Consider the following 20,105-nt stretch of genomic DNA (forward strand, 5'->3'; position numbering starts at 1 on the left):
ATGGGGAGTTAGTGTTTAATGGGATGTAGTTTCCGTTGGGAAGATGAAAAAGTTCTGGAGATAAATGGTGGTGATGGTTGCACAACAATGTGAATGTACTTAATGCCACCATGCTTTATACCAGTGGTCCCCAACCTTTTTGGCACCAGGGACCGCTTTCATGAAAGACAATTATTCCATGGATGGGGGTGGGGGAGTAATGGTTTCAGGATGAAACCGTTCCACCTCAGATCATCAAGCATTAGTTAGATTCTCATAAGGAGCACGCAACCTAGATGCCTCGCATGCACAGTTCACAACACAGGGTTTGTGCTCCTTTGAGAATCTGATGCCACTGCTGATCTGACTGGAGGCAGGGCTCAGGTGGTAATACTCGCTCCCCCACCCCTCACCTCTGGCAGAGCAGCCCGGTTCTTAACATGACACGGACTGTTACCCGTCTGCACTGATCTGCAGCCCAGGGGTCGGGGATCCCTACTTTATAAGGAAAATGGCTAAAATTGTAAATTTTTGTATTATCTATCTTTCATCACAAGTTAAAAAATAAAAATTAAAAAATATGTAAAAAGAGTAGTTATCTCTCAAAAGAGGGAAGGGTTTGTGTGTCCTTAGCCATGTCCTATTAGAAACATTATTCCAGTAGTGAAGTTGAAAAAAAAACAGTGTTCTTTAAAATTTTAAAGATATAATACTTTAAGAAGATCATAAAAAGCCCGATTGATAAAGCTTTCTGTACTTCAGCTGACTCTACTCTTTTTTTTTTTTTTTTTGGGACGGAGTCTTGCTCTATTGCCCAGGCTGGAGTGCAGTGGCACGATCGATCTCGGCTCACTGTAACCTCCACCTCCTGGGTTCAAGCGATTCTCCTGCCTCAGCCTCCTGAGTAGCTGGGACTATAGGTGCGTGCCACCATGCCCAGCTAATTTTTGTATTTTTACAAAATGAATCAAGTTTTACAAAATGAATCAAGTTTAAAGCTAAGAAAAAACTAAAGAAGAAATGCAGACCATTTTTTATAAAGTAGGCTACAAATGAGTAAAAAACTATAGCAAAACAATGCCACATCAGGCAATGCAGGTAAAATATATATGCATTGTGCACAGTAAGTCTTTATGTGTATAATCTGTGCATACCTTTTGATGACCCTTCAAAGAGTTTCTCTGGGCCGTTGCAGGTGATGGGTTGGGTACAGAAAATCAGTAGAAGGTGAAATCCAGTACCCTACGCTTTCCTTAAAGCTCCAATTAGGCAACAAAGTTTCTCTCTCATAAAACCAGCTCACCAGGTAGGATGGACCACAAGCTCTGTAATGAGTAGTAATATGGCTTTCAGAAAAATACATAGAGATTACAATTCAAAGCCCAGATTGACATTTGTGACAAAGTGGCACTCTGCCACAAATTTGTTACTGAATAGCCAAGATTTAAGAGACTCACAAAATTTGACACTTCAGGGCTAAAGGTCCTGATGCTGGCCACCTGGACTCCTAGGAATGCTGGACATTATAGCTATCATTGCAGGAGATTAAAGGCACCTGGATCAAAGCCAAAGACGATGACAGAGCAGGCAGAATTGTTTCAGTTCATTTTAAGTTAGTTTGCTGCATAGATTTGTTATAAGAGGATGAGATTTAACTTTGAGAACTTTTAATAATAGAACAACAAGTTGTCATCATGCAGACACCTAATAGCTGAACGGAAATGCAGGCTGCGTTTCATAAGGAATAAGGGATAACCCTTGGCCAAATTGTCAGAGGCATTTGAAGAGTGATCCTATCTTGAATAGGGGCTGGGTAAAATAATGCTGAGACCTACTGGGCTGCATTCCCAGGAGGTCAGGCATTCTAAATCCCAGGAAGAGATAGGAGGTCAGCACAAGATACAGGTCACAAAGACCTTGCTGATAAAACAGGGTGCTGTAAAGAAGCTGGCCAAAACCCACCAAAACCAAGATGACAAATGACCTCTAGTCATCCTCACTACTCATTATACACAAATTATAATACATTAGCATGCTAAACGACACTCCTACCAGCGCCATGACAGTTTACAGATGCCATGGCAACCTTAGGAAGTTACCCTGTCTGATCTAAAAGCGGAGGAACCCTCAGTTCCCGGAATTGTCCACCCTTTCCCGGAGAACTTAAGAATAATCCACCCCTTGTTTAGTATATAATCAAGAAATAACTGTAAGTATGCTCAGTCGCCCATGCCCCTGCTCTGCCTATGGAGTAGGCATTCTTTATTTCTTTACTTTTAATAAACTTGCTTTCACTTTATGGACTCGCCCTGAACTCTTTCTTGCAGGAGGTCCAAGAACCCACTCTTTGGGTCTGGATCAAGACCCTTTTCCCATAACAAAATGAAGGTAACTAACTTTGAACACCTAATACGTGCTAAATGATTTTTCAGACAAGATTTCATTTAAATATTTCTAAATGATTTGATGATAATGTTAATGGCCTTCTGGCCCCCAAAAGCACACTGCCTCTTGGTCCCAAATAAATGAGGAAAATATCCAGTTTGTGGAATATAAGGGCAGGTAAGTTAAAAAAAAAAAAAAAAAAAAGAAAAGCAAAAAAGGAAAGCGATACATGAAAAAAATACCATACATAGATAATCAGATCTTTTCCAACCAACCAAAGTAAGGGCTCTTTTTTAACTGCGCGGTTACAACTAACCAAAACTCAGGAAATAACTCCTGGAAGCAAACAAACTTAGCTGTGCAAAACAAGCGCGTCCAGTAACACCCGAAAAACACGTGGCGGGGGTGGGGCATCCGGTCGCAACCGCAGGTGAGACTCTAAGTTCCATCATTCCCTTCGGCAGCCAAGCCGGGCTGTTGAGGGCGAGCCGGCGCACCGCACGCTGGGACGTGTGGTTTCAGCTCGTGCGCCTCCCCACGGGTTTGCGACGTTTAGCGACTATTGCGCCTGCGCCAGCGCCGGCTGCGAGACTGGGGCCGTGGCTGCTGGTGCCGGGTGATGCTAGGCGGCTCCCTGGGCTCCAGGCTGTTGCGGGGTGTAGGTGGGAGTCGCGGACGGTTCGGGACGCGAGGTGTACGCGAAGGTGGCGCAGCCATGGCGGCAGGGGAGAGCATGGCTCAGCGGATGGTCTGGGTGGACCTGGAGGTGAGTGAGGTCGGCGGGGGCTTGGGGAAGGCGAGTGAGGTTTCGCGCGTGGGACCGAGGAGCCGAGCCTGTCCTGGGAGAGCGGCGGGGGTCTGGGTCTCAGGTGTAGCAGGTTAGCGCGGCCGGCCAGGGGCGGCGCGGGGCAAGTCCGGAGGCAGGAGTCCTGCGGGCGTCGGGCGCAGTGCTGGGCTGTAGGGCTTCTTTCCACAAGGGAGGAGTCCTCCGTGTGACTTCCTCTCCTGCCCACCCCTCCGCCCAGATGTGGACTTTTCCTAACGCTCTGGCGGCTCTGGGCTTGGGTCACTGGAGTAGGGGCGGGGGCTGCGGCTCTTCTTAGCCTCCCCCAACTAAATCCTTAAGGGACCCTAGGTTGTTAGAGTCAGACGGGACTCCGGAGATGACTCAGCCCTACCCCTCATTCCATAAGTGAGAACATTGAGGCCCACAGAAAGGATTCAACTCATTCAAGGTCGTGCTGTTAGTGAGAGTCTGAGTTGGGACCAGAACCCAATTCCTATCCCTTCAGGCTTTCCATGCCTGAAACAAGGGCTCCTCCCTCCGTTGAGCCTCAGTTTATATGAAGTGAGGATAATAACAGTAGTTTTTCCATTAGATTGTGAAGATCAAGTGGTGTAATTAATGTGAAAACTTTGTAAACTCTGCAGAGACGTGGTGGTGTTAGTTATCTAACTCTTCCAAAATTGAGTGATGTCAGCACTCAGTTTTACTTACTTTGCATCTGTCCCGGAGTAGAATCTCAGTGCTTGACAAACAGCAGGCCCTTGGTAAATGTTTGTTGAATAAACGAGGATTCGTGTTTAGTACCTTCAGTAGTTGGCCAGGAGCATTCTTCTCTTCTGTTTCGGCTATGGGTTACAAGCTGACTATGTTTGAGGGAATTTCTGTTAAACAAACTTGGGTAAAAGAGGCCAGAATGATGGCTTTGTGTGTGTTATATATTTATTTTTAATTGCAGATGACAGGATTGGACATTGAGAAGGACCAGATTATTGAGATGGCCTGTCTGATAACTGACTCTGATCTCAACATTTTGGCTGAAGTACGTGATACCATGTAATACAGTCATACTTTTTAAAGGGCATTGGAGATATACCCATCATTTTTTCCAGCTTCTTTATTTAAAAAATAAGAAAGTTGAGGTCCATATGGATTAAGGTAATGTGCTAGGTCATGGTAGAGGTGGTACTGGAACCAAAGTAATCCATCTCACAGCCTAGTGAAAAATTAATTAAAAATTTAAATTTAAAAATTAAGCATTATTTTTTAATTAACCATGCCAGAAATTTACAGAAACATAAATTCTGTCATTTACTGAGAGCTTACTGTATGCCAGGTACAGTTTCTAAGTGCTTTATATGTCTTTGTTCTTAGTCCTCACAGCAACTGTAAGTTAGGTATTGTTGTAATGCTCATTTGATAGGTGAGGACACTTGAGCATAGAGATGTTAGGTAATTTGTCTGAGGCCCCAGTGGCTATTTATTAGGGGAGCCAATAGTTTAACTCAGGCCGTCTCAGTAAGGTGCTCCTAGCAAGTAGGACAGCCAACTGTCCTCCCATCAGATGTGGTGACTCATGCCAGTGTTTGCGTCTTTATATCATAATCTTCACTTTAACTTGACTCCATATTTACAGTTCTGCCTTTTCAACTAGATCATGTGATATTCTAGATCTATATTAAGATTTTAGAATTTCTGTTAATGCACACCCATAAAGTATTCTCTTGTTAACAGACTGGGCATGATTAAGGTTTTTGCATGCTACTTTCGACTGAAACATTTAGCAAAACAAATAAAACACACCTGCTGCATTTCACCCACTCATGAAACATTTAACAAGGATGTGACACCATCTGGTAGGGGGTGAAATCCCTGACCCTGGATAATTCTGTTTTAGACTGTCAGCAGTATTCAGAGCCAGAAACTCCAGAATAGGAACAAAGTAGGGATGTTTGTGGAAAAGAGAGTCTTGTTAAAATAAGTTCCTAGAGGGTAGCATTGATACATTACTGGCACTGAATAAATTTCGTCAATCTGCAGTTAACACTTTCATTTGATTTGCTGTGTAGGTAAAAGAGGTGAGGACATATTTCTAGATGAATGACTGCGTTTGTGGAGTACCAGGCTTATCCTCCCCACATATCAGCTGTAGGAGAATCATGAGACTTTGTATTTCTCATCATAACAACTTTTTTTAACTTTGTATAAATAAAGCCCTGAGTTTTAGATTTGGTTGTTTTTTTCTGTTACTTGGGATTTACTGGAGATGAATAGTGAAGAGAAGTGTTTTTATTTTGCCATCCTAACTTACCCTTGGCTGAAGAGGAGTGTTTCCTTTAGACTGTTGATATTATGTGACATACTGACAGTTTAATGGACCGGTAGGTTGATATGTACCCTGGAGGAAATTTGGGTATGTATTCACACAGCTGCAGATGAATGCAGCATTTGTAAATGGACTAAGTCAGATGAGGATAAAGATGTTTAAAAAAAAAAAAAAGCTTAGGGGCTATCAGTTCTGCAGTATGTTTTATTCTTTTATAAGAGTCTGAGAAAAATGTTTTATGTTGGTAGAAGAGCAGGCATCCTACTCTGAAAATTTTTCTGTAGCTGTGGTCCCTTGGCTTGCTGAATTGGGATCTAGAATAGGTATCTAGCATTAGATCTGTGGTAGTTTGATTTTTCCATCATTGTTAGTATTTTTTTTAATAGTATGAGTATTATTTTGACTATCATAAAACGTACGTTATCCAAGCAAAATTTTTTGTTTCTCCGCAGAGATTGCCAACACCAGTTTTCTTGTTTGGCTAAACCTCCTTTTTAGTAGTAGGATGTCAGGCATATTTTAATTAAATTCTAGCCATTTCTTTCAGTGATTGCAAACTGTTTTTACCACCTTAGTAGTAATAATACCTTGGATTTATAGAATACTTTTCTACCAGAGAGTTCAAAGAGCTCATATCTATAATTTCTTTTATCCTGTTAACATTTCTACGAGGGAAGGGATGCAGTTTATTATTATCACTATCTTACAGAGGGAGAAGCTAAGGTGACTTGCTTTAATGCCGCAGCTGCTGTTTTAAATAAGTCCTACTGCCAGGACTTATCTGAGAGACTCACACTTGGATGTGAGACTCACACTATGAAATGGAGCTGAGAATTTGAGGACCACTTTGTGTGTGTGTGTGTGTTTCAGATATCAACAATTGCCTCTCTACATTTTTTAAAATATAAAAATACTGTTAAGCAGTGTAACTATCCAAAGTGTATGTATAGTAAACTATTGGATTTTTGTCCTGTTCTCTTGCCCCATCTTACTCCGAGTTTACGTATTGTCTTGATATTTTGTATGCTTATATAAATGCGTGTTTTTTTTTTTAAACAAGTGTAAATGAAATCATATGTGTGCATATATGGTTCTGCAATTACTTTTTTCACCTGCAATATAGATACTTTTTTTTTTTTTTTGAGATGGAGTCTCGCTCTGTCACCCAGGCTGGAGTGCAGTGGCGCGATCTCGGCTCACTGCCAAGTTCTGCCTCCCGGGCTCACGCCAGTCTCCTGCCTCAGCCTCCGGAGTAGCTGGGACTACAGGTGCCCGCCACCACGCCCGGCTAATTTTTTATATTTTTAGTAGAGTCGGGGTTTCACTGTGGTAGCCAAGATGGTCTCGATCTCCTGACCTTGTGATTCGCCCGCCTTGGCCTCCCATAGTGCTGGGATTACAGGTGTGAGCCACTGTGCCCGGCCTTTTTTTTTTTTCTTTTTTTTGAAGAGATAGTGTCTCACCCTGTCACCCAGGCTGGAGTGCAGTGGCATGATGATAGCTCACTGTAACCCTGAACTTCTGAGTTCAAGTGATCTTCCTGCCTCAGCTTCCTGAGAAGCTAGGACCGTAGGGGTGTGCCACCATGCCCAGCTAATTTTTTTTTTTTTTTTTTTTTTAATTTTGTGGAAATGAGGTCTTGGTATGTTGCCTGGACTGGTCTTGAACTACTGGCCTCAAGTGATCCTCCCACCTCAGCCTCCCAGAGTTCTGGGATTATTACCATGCCTGGCCTAGACGCTTTTCAAAATGAACTCATAATCAAGGGTTGACAGACTTTTCTGGAAAGGGCAGGATATTATATAGTTTAGGCTTTGAGTACAGTCATATGTCCTCATCATATATATATATATTTTTTAACAATCTTTTACAAATGTAAAAATCATTCTTAGCTTTTTAGCTATTAAAAAATAGCTGAGGCCGGGTGTGTTGGCTCACACCTTTAATCCCAGCACTTTGGGAGGCCGAGGCAGGCAGATCACGAGGTCAGGAGATCGAGACCATCCTGGCTAACACGGTGAAACCCTGTCTCTACTAAAAATACAATAAATTAGCTGGGTGTAGTGGCAGGCGCCTGTAGTCCCAGCTACTCGGGAGGCTGAGGCGGGAGAATGGCGTAAACCCGGGAGGCAGAGCTTGCAGTGAGCTGAGATCGCGCCACTGCACTCCAGCGCCTGGGCGACAGAGCGAGACCTCGTCTCAAAAAAAAAAAAAAAAAAAATAGCTGAAGCATGGGGACATAGTTTGCTGACCCTTGATAGATATCTGTGTCATCTGTTTGTAGGCGTTTGAGTTTTCAGTTGTGTATGTGTGTATGTGTGTTCTATTTTGCCTTAACAAACAGTGCTGGAATGAAGGAGGAACACTTTTAAAGTATCCTTATCTCTTACTTTCTCTGATATGTATATTTAGTCCTTAAAACAGCTTAAACGTTCCCTCTGAAAGTAAGGTTATTCCTGTTGGTTCTTGGTGACTGATGGCGTTTCCCATCCACAGGGTCCTAACCTGATTATAAAACAACCAGATGAGTTGCTGGACAGCATGTCAGATTGGTGTAAGGAGCATCATGGGAAGGTAACATTACCAAATAACAGGATTGCTGCTTTGGGGATCAGTAACAAGCTTTTTGCTCACACACCTGAATCCGCTACCATTGTTGGATGGTATTTTAAAAAGGCTTAGAGAAGATTGCTTGGCAAGCCTGGGAAACTGCTTGCTTGTTTACTTTTCATCTTCGGGACCTCTCGAGATCATCTTCTCCTGAATGTCCTCTTTTTTTTCTCTCCTACATTCAGTCTGTCGCGAACGCATTGCGGATTGTCAAGTATTACTCAAGTCAGTCTTTTGGATAAGGTTAGACATCAACTTTCAGAGAAGGGGGATTGCTGCTCTCCTGTTAATAGTTGTTTCTTCCCAGAGGTTAATATCCTTGGACTTTGAACACCATCTTTTTTGACTGTGGAAATGCTATTAACAGTCAGGATCATAACTAAGTTGGCTTGGATTCTTTAAGAAAAAAAATGGTGCAAAGATGGCAGTTGCAATTTGAACTTGAGCTCTGAAAATGGTCTATTTGTAGTTATATTTGCCCATTTTAAAAGTGAAGTTTCATTTTTGGATGCCTTCGAAAACTGACTTCACATGTGTTTTTGGTGGGGGGGCTGGGGATTCTCTCTTGCAGTCTGGCCTTACCAAGGCAGTGAAGGAGAGTACAATTACATTGCAGCAGGCAGAGTATGAATTTCTGTCCTTTGTACGACAGCAGACTCCTCCAGGGCTCTGTCCACTTGCAGGTAAAATCCAATCCTATGTATATCTTATAGTCTTCCATATGTAGTGGTTGGTTCAAGAGACTGCAGTTCCAGAAAGACCAGCCGAGCCCATCCATGTCTTCCATTTACGCTGCTTTGGGTTACACATCTTACTTTTCTGTTCAAGTTTCTTTGTGTAGTTTATAGCACGAGTATTGGGAAAATGCCGTGAAACCTGACATGAAATCTTAATAAAAATTTCCCCGTGTTTTTATGATGGAAAAATTTCACATGCACAGAGGAGTGGATTTTGTAATTGTTAACCTTGTGCCTTGTTTGTTTTACCTATATTTTGTTCGACATTTTAAAGGAAATTGCAGGCATCAGGACACTTCATTCCTAAATACGTCATCAAACATCTCCCAAGAGTAAAGACATTTTCTTATGTAATACAGTGTCATTGAATTGAAGATAATTAAACATTATGCAGTATCATATATCTGCTCCACATTAGACGTTCCCCAGAATACTTGTTTTTGAACCAGGATTCAGTCAAGGCTCATGCATTTCGTTTAGTTGTATTTCTTTAGTCTCTTAATGTAAAACTTTCCACCTATTATTTTTCCCCTATGACACTGACTTTCTAAAGAGACTAGGCCTCTTCTCCCAGTATTTTTAAAGGGGTGACATTGCCAGAGGGAAGTTCATGTTTCTCTGAAGGTATATGTGCCTTTGTATATGTAAGTTGATGTGGTAACTAATACTGTTCTTAAACATTTATAAAAATAAGTTTTGGCATTAAGTACTAGAGCATATATTGTGTAAATGTTTCCCCCAGCCAATGTGGCTGGTATGTGTTTTAAAGGTCTCAATTAAAATTTAGTGTTTTTAGTTACTTTTTGGAAACATGAATATTCATATGATTTATTTAAAAGCTTGGATTGTAAATAAAGGTTTATCTACCTATGTGATTCAGTTAAATTGTTAGGGTTAGTGGTGTGAATTTTGTGACACTGGGAGAAAGTTTGCATGTCTGGTATGACCTTAAAAAGTAACAAATAGATTTGTGCATTACATCAAGCATGTGGAATGATAGATTCGTCCTTCTGTTCATGAGAGGTCATTTACAAATTTATAATGAGCTAAACTGACTAAGTACTTGCAAATCTGTACTTGTAAGCTAATCACATTTACCCAAACCTGATTTAGAAATATAGAGGTGCTTTTAGGAATTGTTTGAAGTTTAAAAAATCATCTCCATTTCAAATACGTTTTATTAATTTTGATATCCTGTTGTATACTACTAGAAATATAGAGATGCAGTATGCTTCGTGTCTTTCTAGGAAATTCAGTTCATGAAGATAAGAAGTTTCTTGACAAATACATGCCCCAGTTCATGAAACATCTTCATTATAGAATAATTGATGTGAGCACTGTTAAAGAACTGTGCAGGTAAGGGCTATATTTAGGATCCATTAAATTACCTCATTTAGCATGTTTTAATTGAGAACTTGTGAAAAGTAATTGGATAGAGCTATAGAACTAAGGCTGCCAAGTGGGTTCATATCTTCCTCATCCCATTCTTGCTTGTATAGGACCTTAACTTATCCTAGACTGGTGAGATTTGGGAGAAACAATTATCAGACTTGTTCCCAGTAAATAAGCCATGCCTGGCACAAAATAAGTGCTCAATAAATTTTCTGGATTAATTAATATTATATGGAAGTCTTCTGACTGGGAACATATAGATGAAAAGCTCTTAAGTACTTTAGAAAGTAGTGGATTGACATATGTGTAAAAAACACACCCTAAAAATATACTCTCTCATGACTCCTGTAGTGAAAATGTGCATATGGACTACTGAGGTCACAAGGGAAGCAGCATCTAACTGTGCTGGAGCAAGAGGAATGGGGAGTCAGAGAAACCTTTACGTAGGAAGGAAATCGCTTTGAAACTGAGATTTAAAGAAGAGTGGAAGTCTTCCAGGCATTTTATTGAGGAGGGAGCATTCAGAAAGAGCAGACAGGAGTATAAGAATGTGAGGGAGCAGGAAGTTAAGGCAAACTGTATTAAATGAATCACAAACCATTAATGCTGGAGTGCAAAGCATGAGGTTGGAGAAGGTGGGAGGTGGGTCTAGAGCCTCAAGGGCTTGCATGCCGTGCCAGTGAAGTTCACTATGATCTTGCAAGGAATGGGATTCCTTTGAGAAAGTGTAGGTAGAAGAGTGAGTGATATGATCGTTCTGATTCGAAGGTGGCAAGAAAAGTGGTAGAGAGATAGAAAGGAGCCTTTTCCGCCATCTTGGAGAGAAGAATGAACTGGAGAAAGAGCAGAGCATAGAAACGAGGGGCTTGTATGATAAAAATGTGAGAGGGTCAGTTGACAGACACTCAGTGTTCAAATGAGGTGGTGTGAAAAGGAAGAGGTATAATGTGATTCTGATGTTTCTAGTGTGAGCAGCATCTAGATGGTGGATGATGGCAGTGTTCAAATAAAAAGAAGAAGAGAAGAGGAAGAGTATGGTGGATGGGGCGGGGAGGTGCTGAGGATGATGGGTGTGGTTTGATATATGTTGAATTAGAAGTGTCTGGTACAGATTTTTAATGCAGGTATCTAGTGGGCAGTTGCATATCCATGACAGAAACTCTAGGGAAGGCTGGGCTGGATTTCCAGATTTAGCAATCTTACACACTGATGAGCTTGCTCATAGAAGATATATAGAAGAAAGAGAGGAGAGGGTGGAAGATAGAGGCCCTGGCAAAGAAGCACCTTGAGAATCATGACTCAAATGCCATTTTCAATGGTAATGGATTACGTGAAGGAGGTAATTGTTCAGTGTATTTGAGACAGCCTCCTTTGAGAGTTCCATTTCTGCTGTGTATAGACGCTGGTATCCAGAAGAATATGAATTTGCACCAAAGAAGGCTGCTTCTCATAGGTAAGTTTGAGTTCTACCAAGCACTTTCCAGTCTGACACACACTTAACTCCCAAATTCCCGACTGCTTGAAATAATGTCCCTTAACTCTTTTTTCTTGGGGAAAAGATAAAGTTCAACTAGCATAAACATAACATTCTCTTACTGTTAGGAATTCTGGTCAGGATTCCAGTGTTCCATTCTGAGAGGGTTATATAGCCTTTATTGCTGTTTTAAAACTCTTAGATAGCTTGGTTTATAGGCATGATGAAACAATCTGTAATCTTTCTAGTAATGAACCGTGTTAACTTTCTTCCCACAGAGGATATGGACTGGCAGCCTTTTGAAATCAGAACACTTTATGTGCAATCGTATAATATAGTTGCCTACTTTGACACTTGTTATAGTTTTTCTGATTGTTTCTCTTATGCCTGTAGCCTTAGGTACAAGTCGACAAGGAATTTAAAGATCCTATATATTCATGTGTCCTGTTCTGGTCTTTTGTTTTTGATTTTGTGGTCTTTCAGGAGAAACATGAAACCTGATGGAAGGTTTAGCCGCTGGCTTCTAAGGGTAGCATTTGTTAAACCATTCACTGAGCCTCTACGATGTACCTTGCACAGCTCTAGGCAAACAGAGAAAGACCAATCCCTAAAAAGTCGGGCATTCTCATGTTATTTTATTGAGTGTATGTAGACTGTAGCACAGTCATACAGGTCTAGAATACCTCATCTGAAACAACTGGGGTGTGTCTTGGATTTCAGAATTTTTCAGATTTTAGAAAGGTAACACTATGTCTGTATTGCTTATTATCTTGTAGCATCCCTAACAAGGTTTGAGAAGCAGCCCATAATAAAACACATAGATATTTCTGTAGTGAAACGTGTATATTCACACCAAATGGCGTAACTAATGATGACTGTCAATAGCCTCACATTAAGATTGCTCAGGTTTTGCTACATAATAGGTTATGAAAGTACTGTGGGTTTTCAGGTATGTTTTGGGTTTCAGTTTTGTGGATAAGAGATTGTGTACCATTATTTAGCCAGAGGCTATAATTTTGGCAGCTTCAGCTCTGACATATATCCAAGACCTGGGAAGAAAGCAGATGGTTGCCTTAGCCACACAAATAACTGTCATAAAACTCTTGCACTAAAATTTGTGCCGGGTGTTCTCTAGAAGTGGCCCTTGGCCCATCATTCAGAGCTTATTGATTTACTTGCACACTGTTCTAATAATCTTGGTTACCTGATTTCTCAGACTGCAACAGATGGGAAACAACATATTGGAAGAAAAGAAAGGCTCTTAGATGGAGGCAGGCTGCCACTGATTATAGCACAAATCACCATGAGAGAGGAGGTAGATCCTCTGGTATGGTTAGGTACTGTTTGATAATTGATGTTTATTATGATGACTGAGTGACGACTTCTGTTCAAGTATGTCAGTCTGTTTTGTTCAGGGGCCTCATTAAGTATTGCGCAGTGTTTCTCAAACTGTGTTCCATGAGCTGTTTATAAGTATTCTGCAAATGTGGTCGATTAAGTTTTAGAAATACTAAAATTTATTTATTTTAGAAAATTAATAAATATATTAGAAATATAGGACAGCTTCCTTTTGGGAGTTCATAATACACATTAGTATATGAAATGCTTTCCAACTTTTTACTTCAGTAAAAAGTTTAATCTAGTTTTTCCTAAACTTATTTGACCCTGGAATTATTTTTTCTCCCGGTGGAACATGTCACCATCTTATGGAACAATTTGGGAAAGTTTAATCTTTTATATTTTACCAATTTTTTTGTCAAAAGTTTATACAAAACATTTAAAGAAAATTGCTTTTCTGAAATGTTCTACCTTTGATGATGCTAGATAGTGACATGTATAGTAGCACCCATTGTTCTTAAGTCATTTTGTAACAGTCGTACTTTTAAAATGATTTTCATGTCCTGTTTTTGGACAGTTGATTCAGTGTGGTGTGTTTGCTTACAGGGCACTTGACGACATTAGCGAAAGCATCAAAGAACTTCAGTTTTACCGAAATAACATCTTCAAGAAAAAAATAGATGAAAAGAAGAGGAAAATTATAGAAAATGGGGAAAATGAGAAGACCGTGAGTTGATGCCAGTTATCATGCTGCCACTACATAGTTATCTGGAGGCAACTTCTGGTGGTTTTTTTTTTCTCTCACGCTGATGGCTTGGCAGAGCACCTTCGGTTAACTTGCATCTCCAGATTGATTACTCAAGCAGACAGCACACGAAATACTATTTTTCTCCTAATATGCTGTTTCCATTATGACACAGCAGCTCCTTTGTGAGTACCAGGTCATGTCCATCCCTTGGTACATATATGCATTTGCTTTTAAATCATTTCTTTTGTTTAAATAAATAAATAAATAAGTAAATAAAGCTAGTTCTATTGAAATGCAAACCTTTTTGTACCATGTATTCTTTAGTAGTTTAATCATTGGGAGAAGATGGCTTTTTCTTTTTGAATTGATATGGCTAATGTTTAAACTCTTGTAATGCAATTAGGAATGGGTTATTAAGTTCAGGTCAAACAGGAAGTGAACATGTTTTGCTTTAGAATAACCATGGATAAGTTTAAAGAAGCAGATTTGGGCTTATTGTTAGAGTTATTGAATTAACAGCACTGGACTAGGCCACTCTGCTACATTCAGGGAATTCAATTCAGACGGATTCTATAACTAAGGTTTATTGCGAGTAATAATTAGGGCTTATTTATATGCACAGCAGTGACTGCTTGGTTTACAGAATATAAATAGCTTGCTGCTCTAGTTCTATTGGTCAGTAAGTAGCTGAGAAGGGATTTCAGTTGGAACATACTAACTCCTAAGTTTACATATTCTAGACCACAGTACTAAAGGTGATTTCCTAGCCAGAATGTGCAATAGAATCATCTGTAGAACACATCTCATTGCTTTGTGCACCTCATTCTGACAAATGCCCCTTGAAGACAAATCAAAATTGGGAAAGGCCCACAGGTTTCTTTCCTTTCCTTGAGAACCACTAGGTGAGAAGACTTCTGTGGTGATGTCAAATTACATGTCTATTCTATTACAGATACGAACATAGTAGCGCGATCCTGATGTGTGATAGTTACAGAGAGATCACTAGCTAGTAGATCAGAATAACCCCATAATATTTTCATTTGAGTAACGTTTTAACATGTACTAAGTTGTGTTACCTATATTACAGCTGTATCAGTGGAGAGAGGGATTGTAGTGTAACTGTTTCCAAACGAGTGAATTAAGACAAATTCATGAGTCTACTAAGAATGAATTTATGAAAACATAAGTCTGCTGATCTTTCTGACCACTTCTTTCTGGAATGGCATGGGTTTTAGCTCATGCAGTAACTTCAGTGTCTTGGAAGGCAGGATTGGGTAGGACAGTTGACCCTTGGACAACACAGGTTTGAACTGCAGAGATCTACTTACATGTGGATTTTCTTCTGCTGCCACTCCTGGGACACAAGACCAACCCCTCCCCTTTCTCCTTCTCAGCCCACTAATGTAAAGATGATGAGGATGAAAACCTTTGTGATGATCCACTTCCGCTTAATGAATAGTCAATTTATTTTCTCTTAAGATTTGCTTAACATTTTCTTTTCTGAGAGCTTACTTTACTGTAAGAATATAATATACATATTGTTCCTGATGTTTGCGTAAAAAATGTAATATCTATTACATATAACATACAAAATCTATGTTAATTGACTGTTTATATTATCAGTAAAGCTTCCGGTCAGTAGTAGGCTATTAGTAGTTAAGTTTTGTGGGAGTCAAAAATTATACACAGATTTTTGACTGCACGAGGGTTTGACACCCCTAACCCCCATGTTGTTCAAGGGTCAACTTCAGTTAAGAACAGGGCTCTTGAGTCAAACTCTTAATTCAAGTTCAGGCTCCTGAGATACTGAGTGACTTTGGCAAGTTGCTTTTCTTTTTTTTTTACTTCTTGTAATCTCTATTTATTTATTTATTTATTTATTTTATTTAATTTTATTTTTTTAGATTGTATTTTTTTTTTTATTATACTTTAAGTTCTAGGGTACATGTGCATAAGGTGCAGGTTTGTTACATATGTATACTTATGCCATGTTGGTGTGCTGCACCCATCAACTCGTCAGCACCCATCAATTCATCATTTATATCATGTATAACTCCCCAATGCAATCCCTCCCCCCTCCCCCCTCCCCATGATAGGCCCCAGTGTGTGATGTTCCCCTTCCCAGTTGCTTTTCTAAGTCTCAGTTTCCATATCTGTAAAATGAGGTTCATAACGTTACTTAATGAATTGTTAGAATTAATTTAAATGCTATTCATACAGTTCTGAGCTCAGCACAGTGAGCATCCTGTAATGATAGCTAATGAATATTGATAATAAAGGATACTGTGATTAGTTATGAGGCTGGAGGCGTTATCTTAAATCAGCGTTCACTTAATGCCTATGACTGCCTACATCGTGCCGAGGACTGTTGTAAACGTCACCAATAGTATGACCTTGACTTGGTTTAGTGTTTCCAACTGAAATTTGGCAAAAGGGTCTTTGCCCTAACTTGGCTTTCAGGAATGTTAACTTTGAATGCAATGATAGATAAGAAAACAGTGGGCTTAAGAATGGTTCATAGGAACCAGATACTGCTATTAATGCCTCAAGGTTTCTTCCGCACAACTGGGTGGTTTATTCACCAGTTTAACTGTTCAAGGCAGTTTAAAAATTTTCAACTCCTGCTGTTCATTTTAAATCTTACATGAACAGGCACCTTACTGCTTCAATGCCGTCTGCTGTATCTTAATTGTGTAGCTAATTCTATTGTCCTTTAATGGAGCTTGTGTTGAATGTTAATAAAATAAATGGCAGCCCGTGAGTTAAACAAAACCAGTCTAGTGCAGGTATATATGAAGACATGCTGATTCAGTGATTAGTTCATTATTTTTAAGTTAAGTTTAAATTTGTAGTGCTTTAGTGCTGGTATTTAGGATTTCACAGGGGATTCCTGAAGCTATGAAGTAATTTCTGTGAAATGAACTGCAGTGCGAATTGGTTTAAATATAACTACAGCTTGAAAAATGATAAGTATATTTGCTTAGTAGAGCTTGCCATTCTAGTGCTCTTGGGGGGCCTCTTATTTGGTGGTTCTGTGCGGTAATTGTCCTGCAAGCTATGTTCTTAGGATCGTCCAGGTGTATTTCCCCTCTGTTAAACTCAAGGTGAATGAATCGGTACAGATGCATTTTGACTTACAATGGGGTTACATCCCAACAAACCCATTGTAAGTTGAAATTATTAAGTAAAAAATGCATTTAATACATTTAGCCTATCAAACATGTTAGCCTAGCCTACCTTAAATGTGCTCAGATCACTTACATTAGCCTATAGTTGGGCAAAATCATCTAACAGAAAACCTATTTTATAATAAAGTGTTGAGTATATCATGTAACTTAATACTGTAGAGAAGGTGAAAAGCAGAATGGTTGTATGGGTAGTCGAAGTACGATTGAAAGAATATGAGCAGACTCTAGTGCTCTTGCCAAGACACTGAGCAGCAGTACTGCCTCCTGCACCCAGAGTGTTTGGTATTACCTGACCTAGAACATCTGGAGCCCATAGATCCTAAAGAGCTTTTTGAGGAATGCAGGGCTGTCCTGAATACTTAACCTCCTTGGTTCCAGAGAGATTTTGTGGATCTGGGGACAGACTGCTCCAGTAACTACCTACCTGTTAGGGTCATGCAATGGAACAACTTCGTCCAAGCTCTTGGAAAGACAATGACAACTTTGTACAATGCCCTGTTGGAAGCACTCAAGTGAAAAGAAAGGAAGCATCTTATGCTAGAAGAAATCCTATTCTACCAGCCTGATATATTGTGCCTCCAAGAGGTAGAACAGTATTTTGACACCTTCCAACCACTCCTCAGGAGGCTGGGCTATCAAGGCACATTTTTTTTTTTCCTCAAGCCCTGGTCATCTTGTTTAGGTATAGAACAAAAAACAATGGACCAGACAGCTGTGCCTAATTTTTCCTCCAAAACCAAATCAAGCTAGTGAACACTGCCAATATTAGGCTGATGGCCATGACATTGAAAACCAATCAGGTGGCCATTGCACAGTTCCTAGAGTGCAAGGAGTCAGACCAACTGCATCGGTGTCACCTGTGTAAAAGCACGCATTGTCTGGGAGTGATTTTGATCAGCTCAAGGCTGTGACCTTCTTCAGAACTTGCCAAACGTCACTCAAGGGCCAAGATTCCCCTTGTTGTTTGAGGGGACTTCAATGCAGAACCAACACAAGAGGCCTAGAAACACTTTGCTTCCTCCAGCCTCAACCTGAACAGTGCCTACAAGCCCCTGAGTGCTGGTGGGCAGTCAGAACCCCCATATACTACCTGGAAGATCTGGACCCCAGGGGAGGGCAGGCACACCCTGGAATACATCTGGTATTCTAAACATGCTCTAAATGTAAGGTCAGCTCTTGATCTGCCCATCGAAGAACAGATTGGACCCAACTGGCTACCATCCTTCAATTATCCTTCAGATCACCGGTCTCTGGTGTGTGACTTCAGCTTTAATGAGGAATCTGATGGACTTCTATAAATACTTGTTTTTGTCTTTTTAATCACAAGAGTCTTAACCAGATATGTTTCAGGAAACTGAAATAGGATAAGAAGTTGCCTAAGGAAGGAGGGAAACACGGGAAGCTTCTGTCATTTCATTTTTTATATTTCCAGCATGCCCTTGGGAAAGGATCCCATTAGTTCACAGATCTATAGCCAAAAGGTTTTTGCTTTTGCACTCCAGTTTTGGTTTGTATTGTTTTATTTTCCTTAACATTACATTTTGATTGTTTAAGGGCATTAAATTGGCTTGTTTTAGCTGGGCACAGTGGCTCATGCCTGTAATTCCAGCACTGTGAGAGGCTGAGGCGGGAGGACTGCTTGAGGCCAGGAGTTTTAGACCAGCCTGGGCAACATAGCAAGAGCTTGTCTCTATTTCTTAAATACGTAACTAAATAATTAAGGAAAAAATGGCTAATTTTGAAGCTTTTTCTGTTTGAGGATGCTATAAAAACTCAGAATTGCTTGAATCCTCCGTAATTAAGAATAAGTATGTAGGAGCAATTTCTCTAGACAGCATGTTAAGGTATTTATTTGTGAGTTAAATGTCAACAAGGCCAGGTGTGATGCCTCACGCCTGTAATCCCAGCATTTTGGGAGGCCAAGGTGGGAAGATCACAAGATGAAGAGATTGAGACTATCCTGGCCAAAAGGGTGAAACCCTGTCTCCATTAAAAATACAAGAAATTACCTGGGCGTGGTGGTGCACGCCTGTAGTCCCAGCTCCTCCGAGGCTGAGGCAGGAGAATCACTTGAACCTGGAAGGTGGAGGTTGTAGTGAGCCGAGATCGCACCACTGCACTCCAGCCTGGCGACAGAGTGAGACTCTGTCTCAAAAAAAAAAAAAAAAAAAAAAGTGAACAAGATATGCATGGAGATATTTTTTAAAAATTTCACATAAGTAACAAATTATAGCATTATGAACATTTTAGAACCATGCAAGACACAAATTATAGAGGAAGTAATTTAGGGTAATTTTCTTAAAGCTTTAAAATATTTTCATCTGGGCTTTAATAAGATGTGTACAAAAGAACTATTTAGCCTGGAGGGGGTTTTGTTTGTTATTTAGGTGTAAGTATCATGTCTTCTTCATACATTGTTTATAAATAATCTTTGCTGTGCCTGCATGTGCCCCATTATTGTATTTCTTGAAGAGATGCCAATTAGTTTTCAATTATTTAAACACTGTTACTATCTAAGCTTTTCCATTGGAATAATATTGGTGTACACTTGAGGTCACTCAAGGTCATCGTTACTGGAATATGCTTCTCACAATAGGTTATTTACAAGCTGAATATGGGAGTGGCTAGGAAAGTCGGTGGGACTTTTTTTCACTGATGGGAAACTTTCTGGAAAGCCTGTTAATGGGCTGTCATTTAAATTTCCTAAGATAACCAGATACTGTGGTTCAAAACATCTACAAAGGAGAATGTAAAAAGAAAGGTAACATAGAATTTTCTCCCATTGGAAATAAAAGTGGTAAGGATAACAGTTGAAGCCTCTTTCAAACAAAATTACCTGTTGGTATTAAATTGATAAATATTTTAACCCATGAGTCATAAATACTTAAGATTAATAAACGGTCTTTTAAAGCTAAAAAAATAGAAAAGTCGTAAGTCAAGCTGTTTGTAAGTTGGGGACCATATACCCTTTCCTGATAGTCTAAAGTCAAATGTTCTTTGAGTGCCCTTAGCCATAGTACTGAGTATGTGGGCAAGAAAGATCTCCATTTTTTAGCAGTTTATCCATAGTAGAGGAGAATGAATCCTGAGACACCTGTGTTTTCTCATTTACAAAACAATATATCTCTGTTAAGAGACCAGCTT

At 40.0% G+C, this 20,105-nt stretch overlaps 1 protein-coding gene and 1 pseudogene across 2 annotated transcripts; both read left to right on the top strand.

Annotated features, from left to right (window-relative positions):
• Positions 1 to 2,845: 2,845 nt before the first annotated feature.
• Positions 2,846 to 14,072, top strand: REXO2 (RNA exonuclease 2). 2 transcript variants are annotated; one of them, XM_033204386.1, is made up of 7 exons: positions 2,846 to 3,130; positions 4,107 to 4,190; positions 7,971 to 8,048; positions 8,656 to 8,767; positions 10,069 to 10,177; positions 11,613 to 11,666; positions 13,632 to 14,072. In XM_033204386.1, exons 1-7 carry the CDS (start codon positions 2,984 to 2,986, stop codon positions 13,759 to 13,761), a joined length of 714 nt encoding a protein of 237 aa, XP_033060277.1. In that variant the 5' UTR covers positions 2,846 to 2,983; the 3' UTR covers positions 13,762 to 14,072. The 2 variants fall into 2 exon arrangements, with proteins under 2 accessions (XP_033060277.1, XP_033060278.1); XM_033204387.1 differs by lacking the exon at positions 11,613 to 11,666.
• Positions 14,073 to 16,113: 2,041 nt separating this feature from the next.
• On the top strand, positions 16,114 to 18,864 carry LOC117081365 (annotated as a pseudogene).
• Positions 18,865 to 20,105: the final 1,241 nt, after the last annotated feature.

This window comes from Trachypithecus francoisi, unplaced genomic scaffold, assembly GCF_009764315.1.
Source record: "Trachypithecus francoisi isolate TF-2019V2 unplaced genomic scaffold, Tfra_2.0 Lachesis_group8, whole genome shotgun sequence".
Taxonomy (NCBI): domain Eukaryota; kingdom Metazoa; phylum Chordata; class Mammalia; order Primates; family Cercopithecidae; genus Trachypithecus; species Trachypithecus francoisi.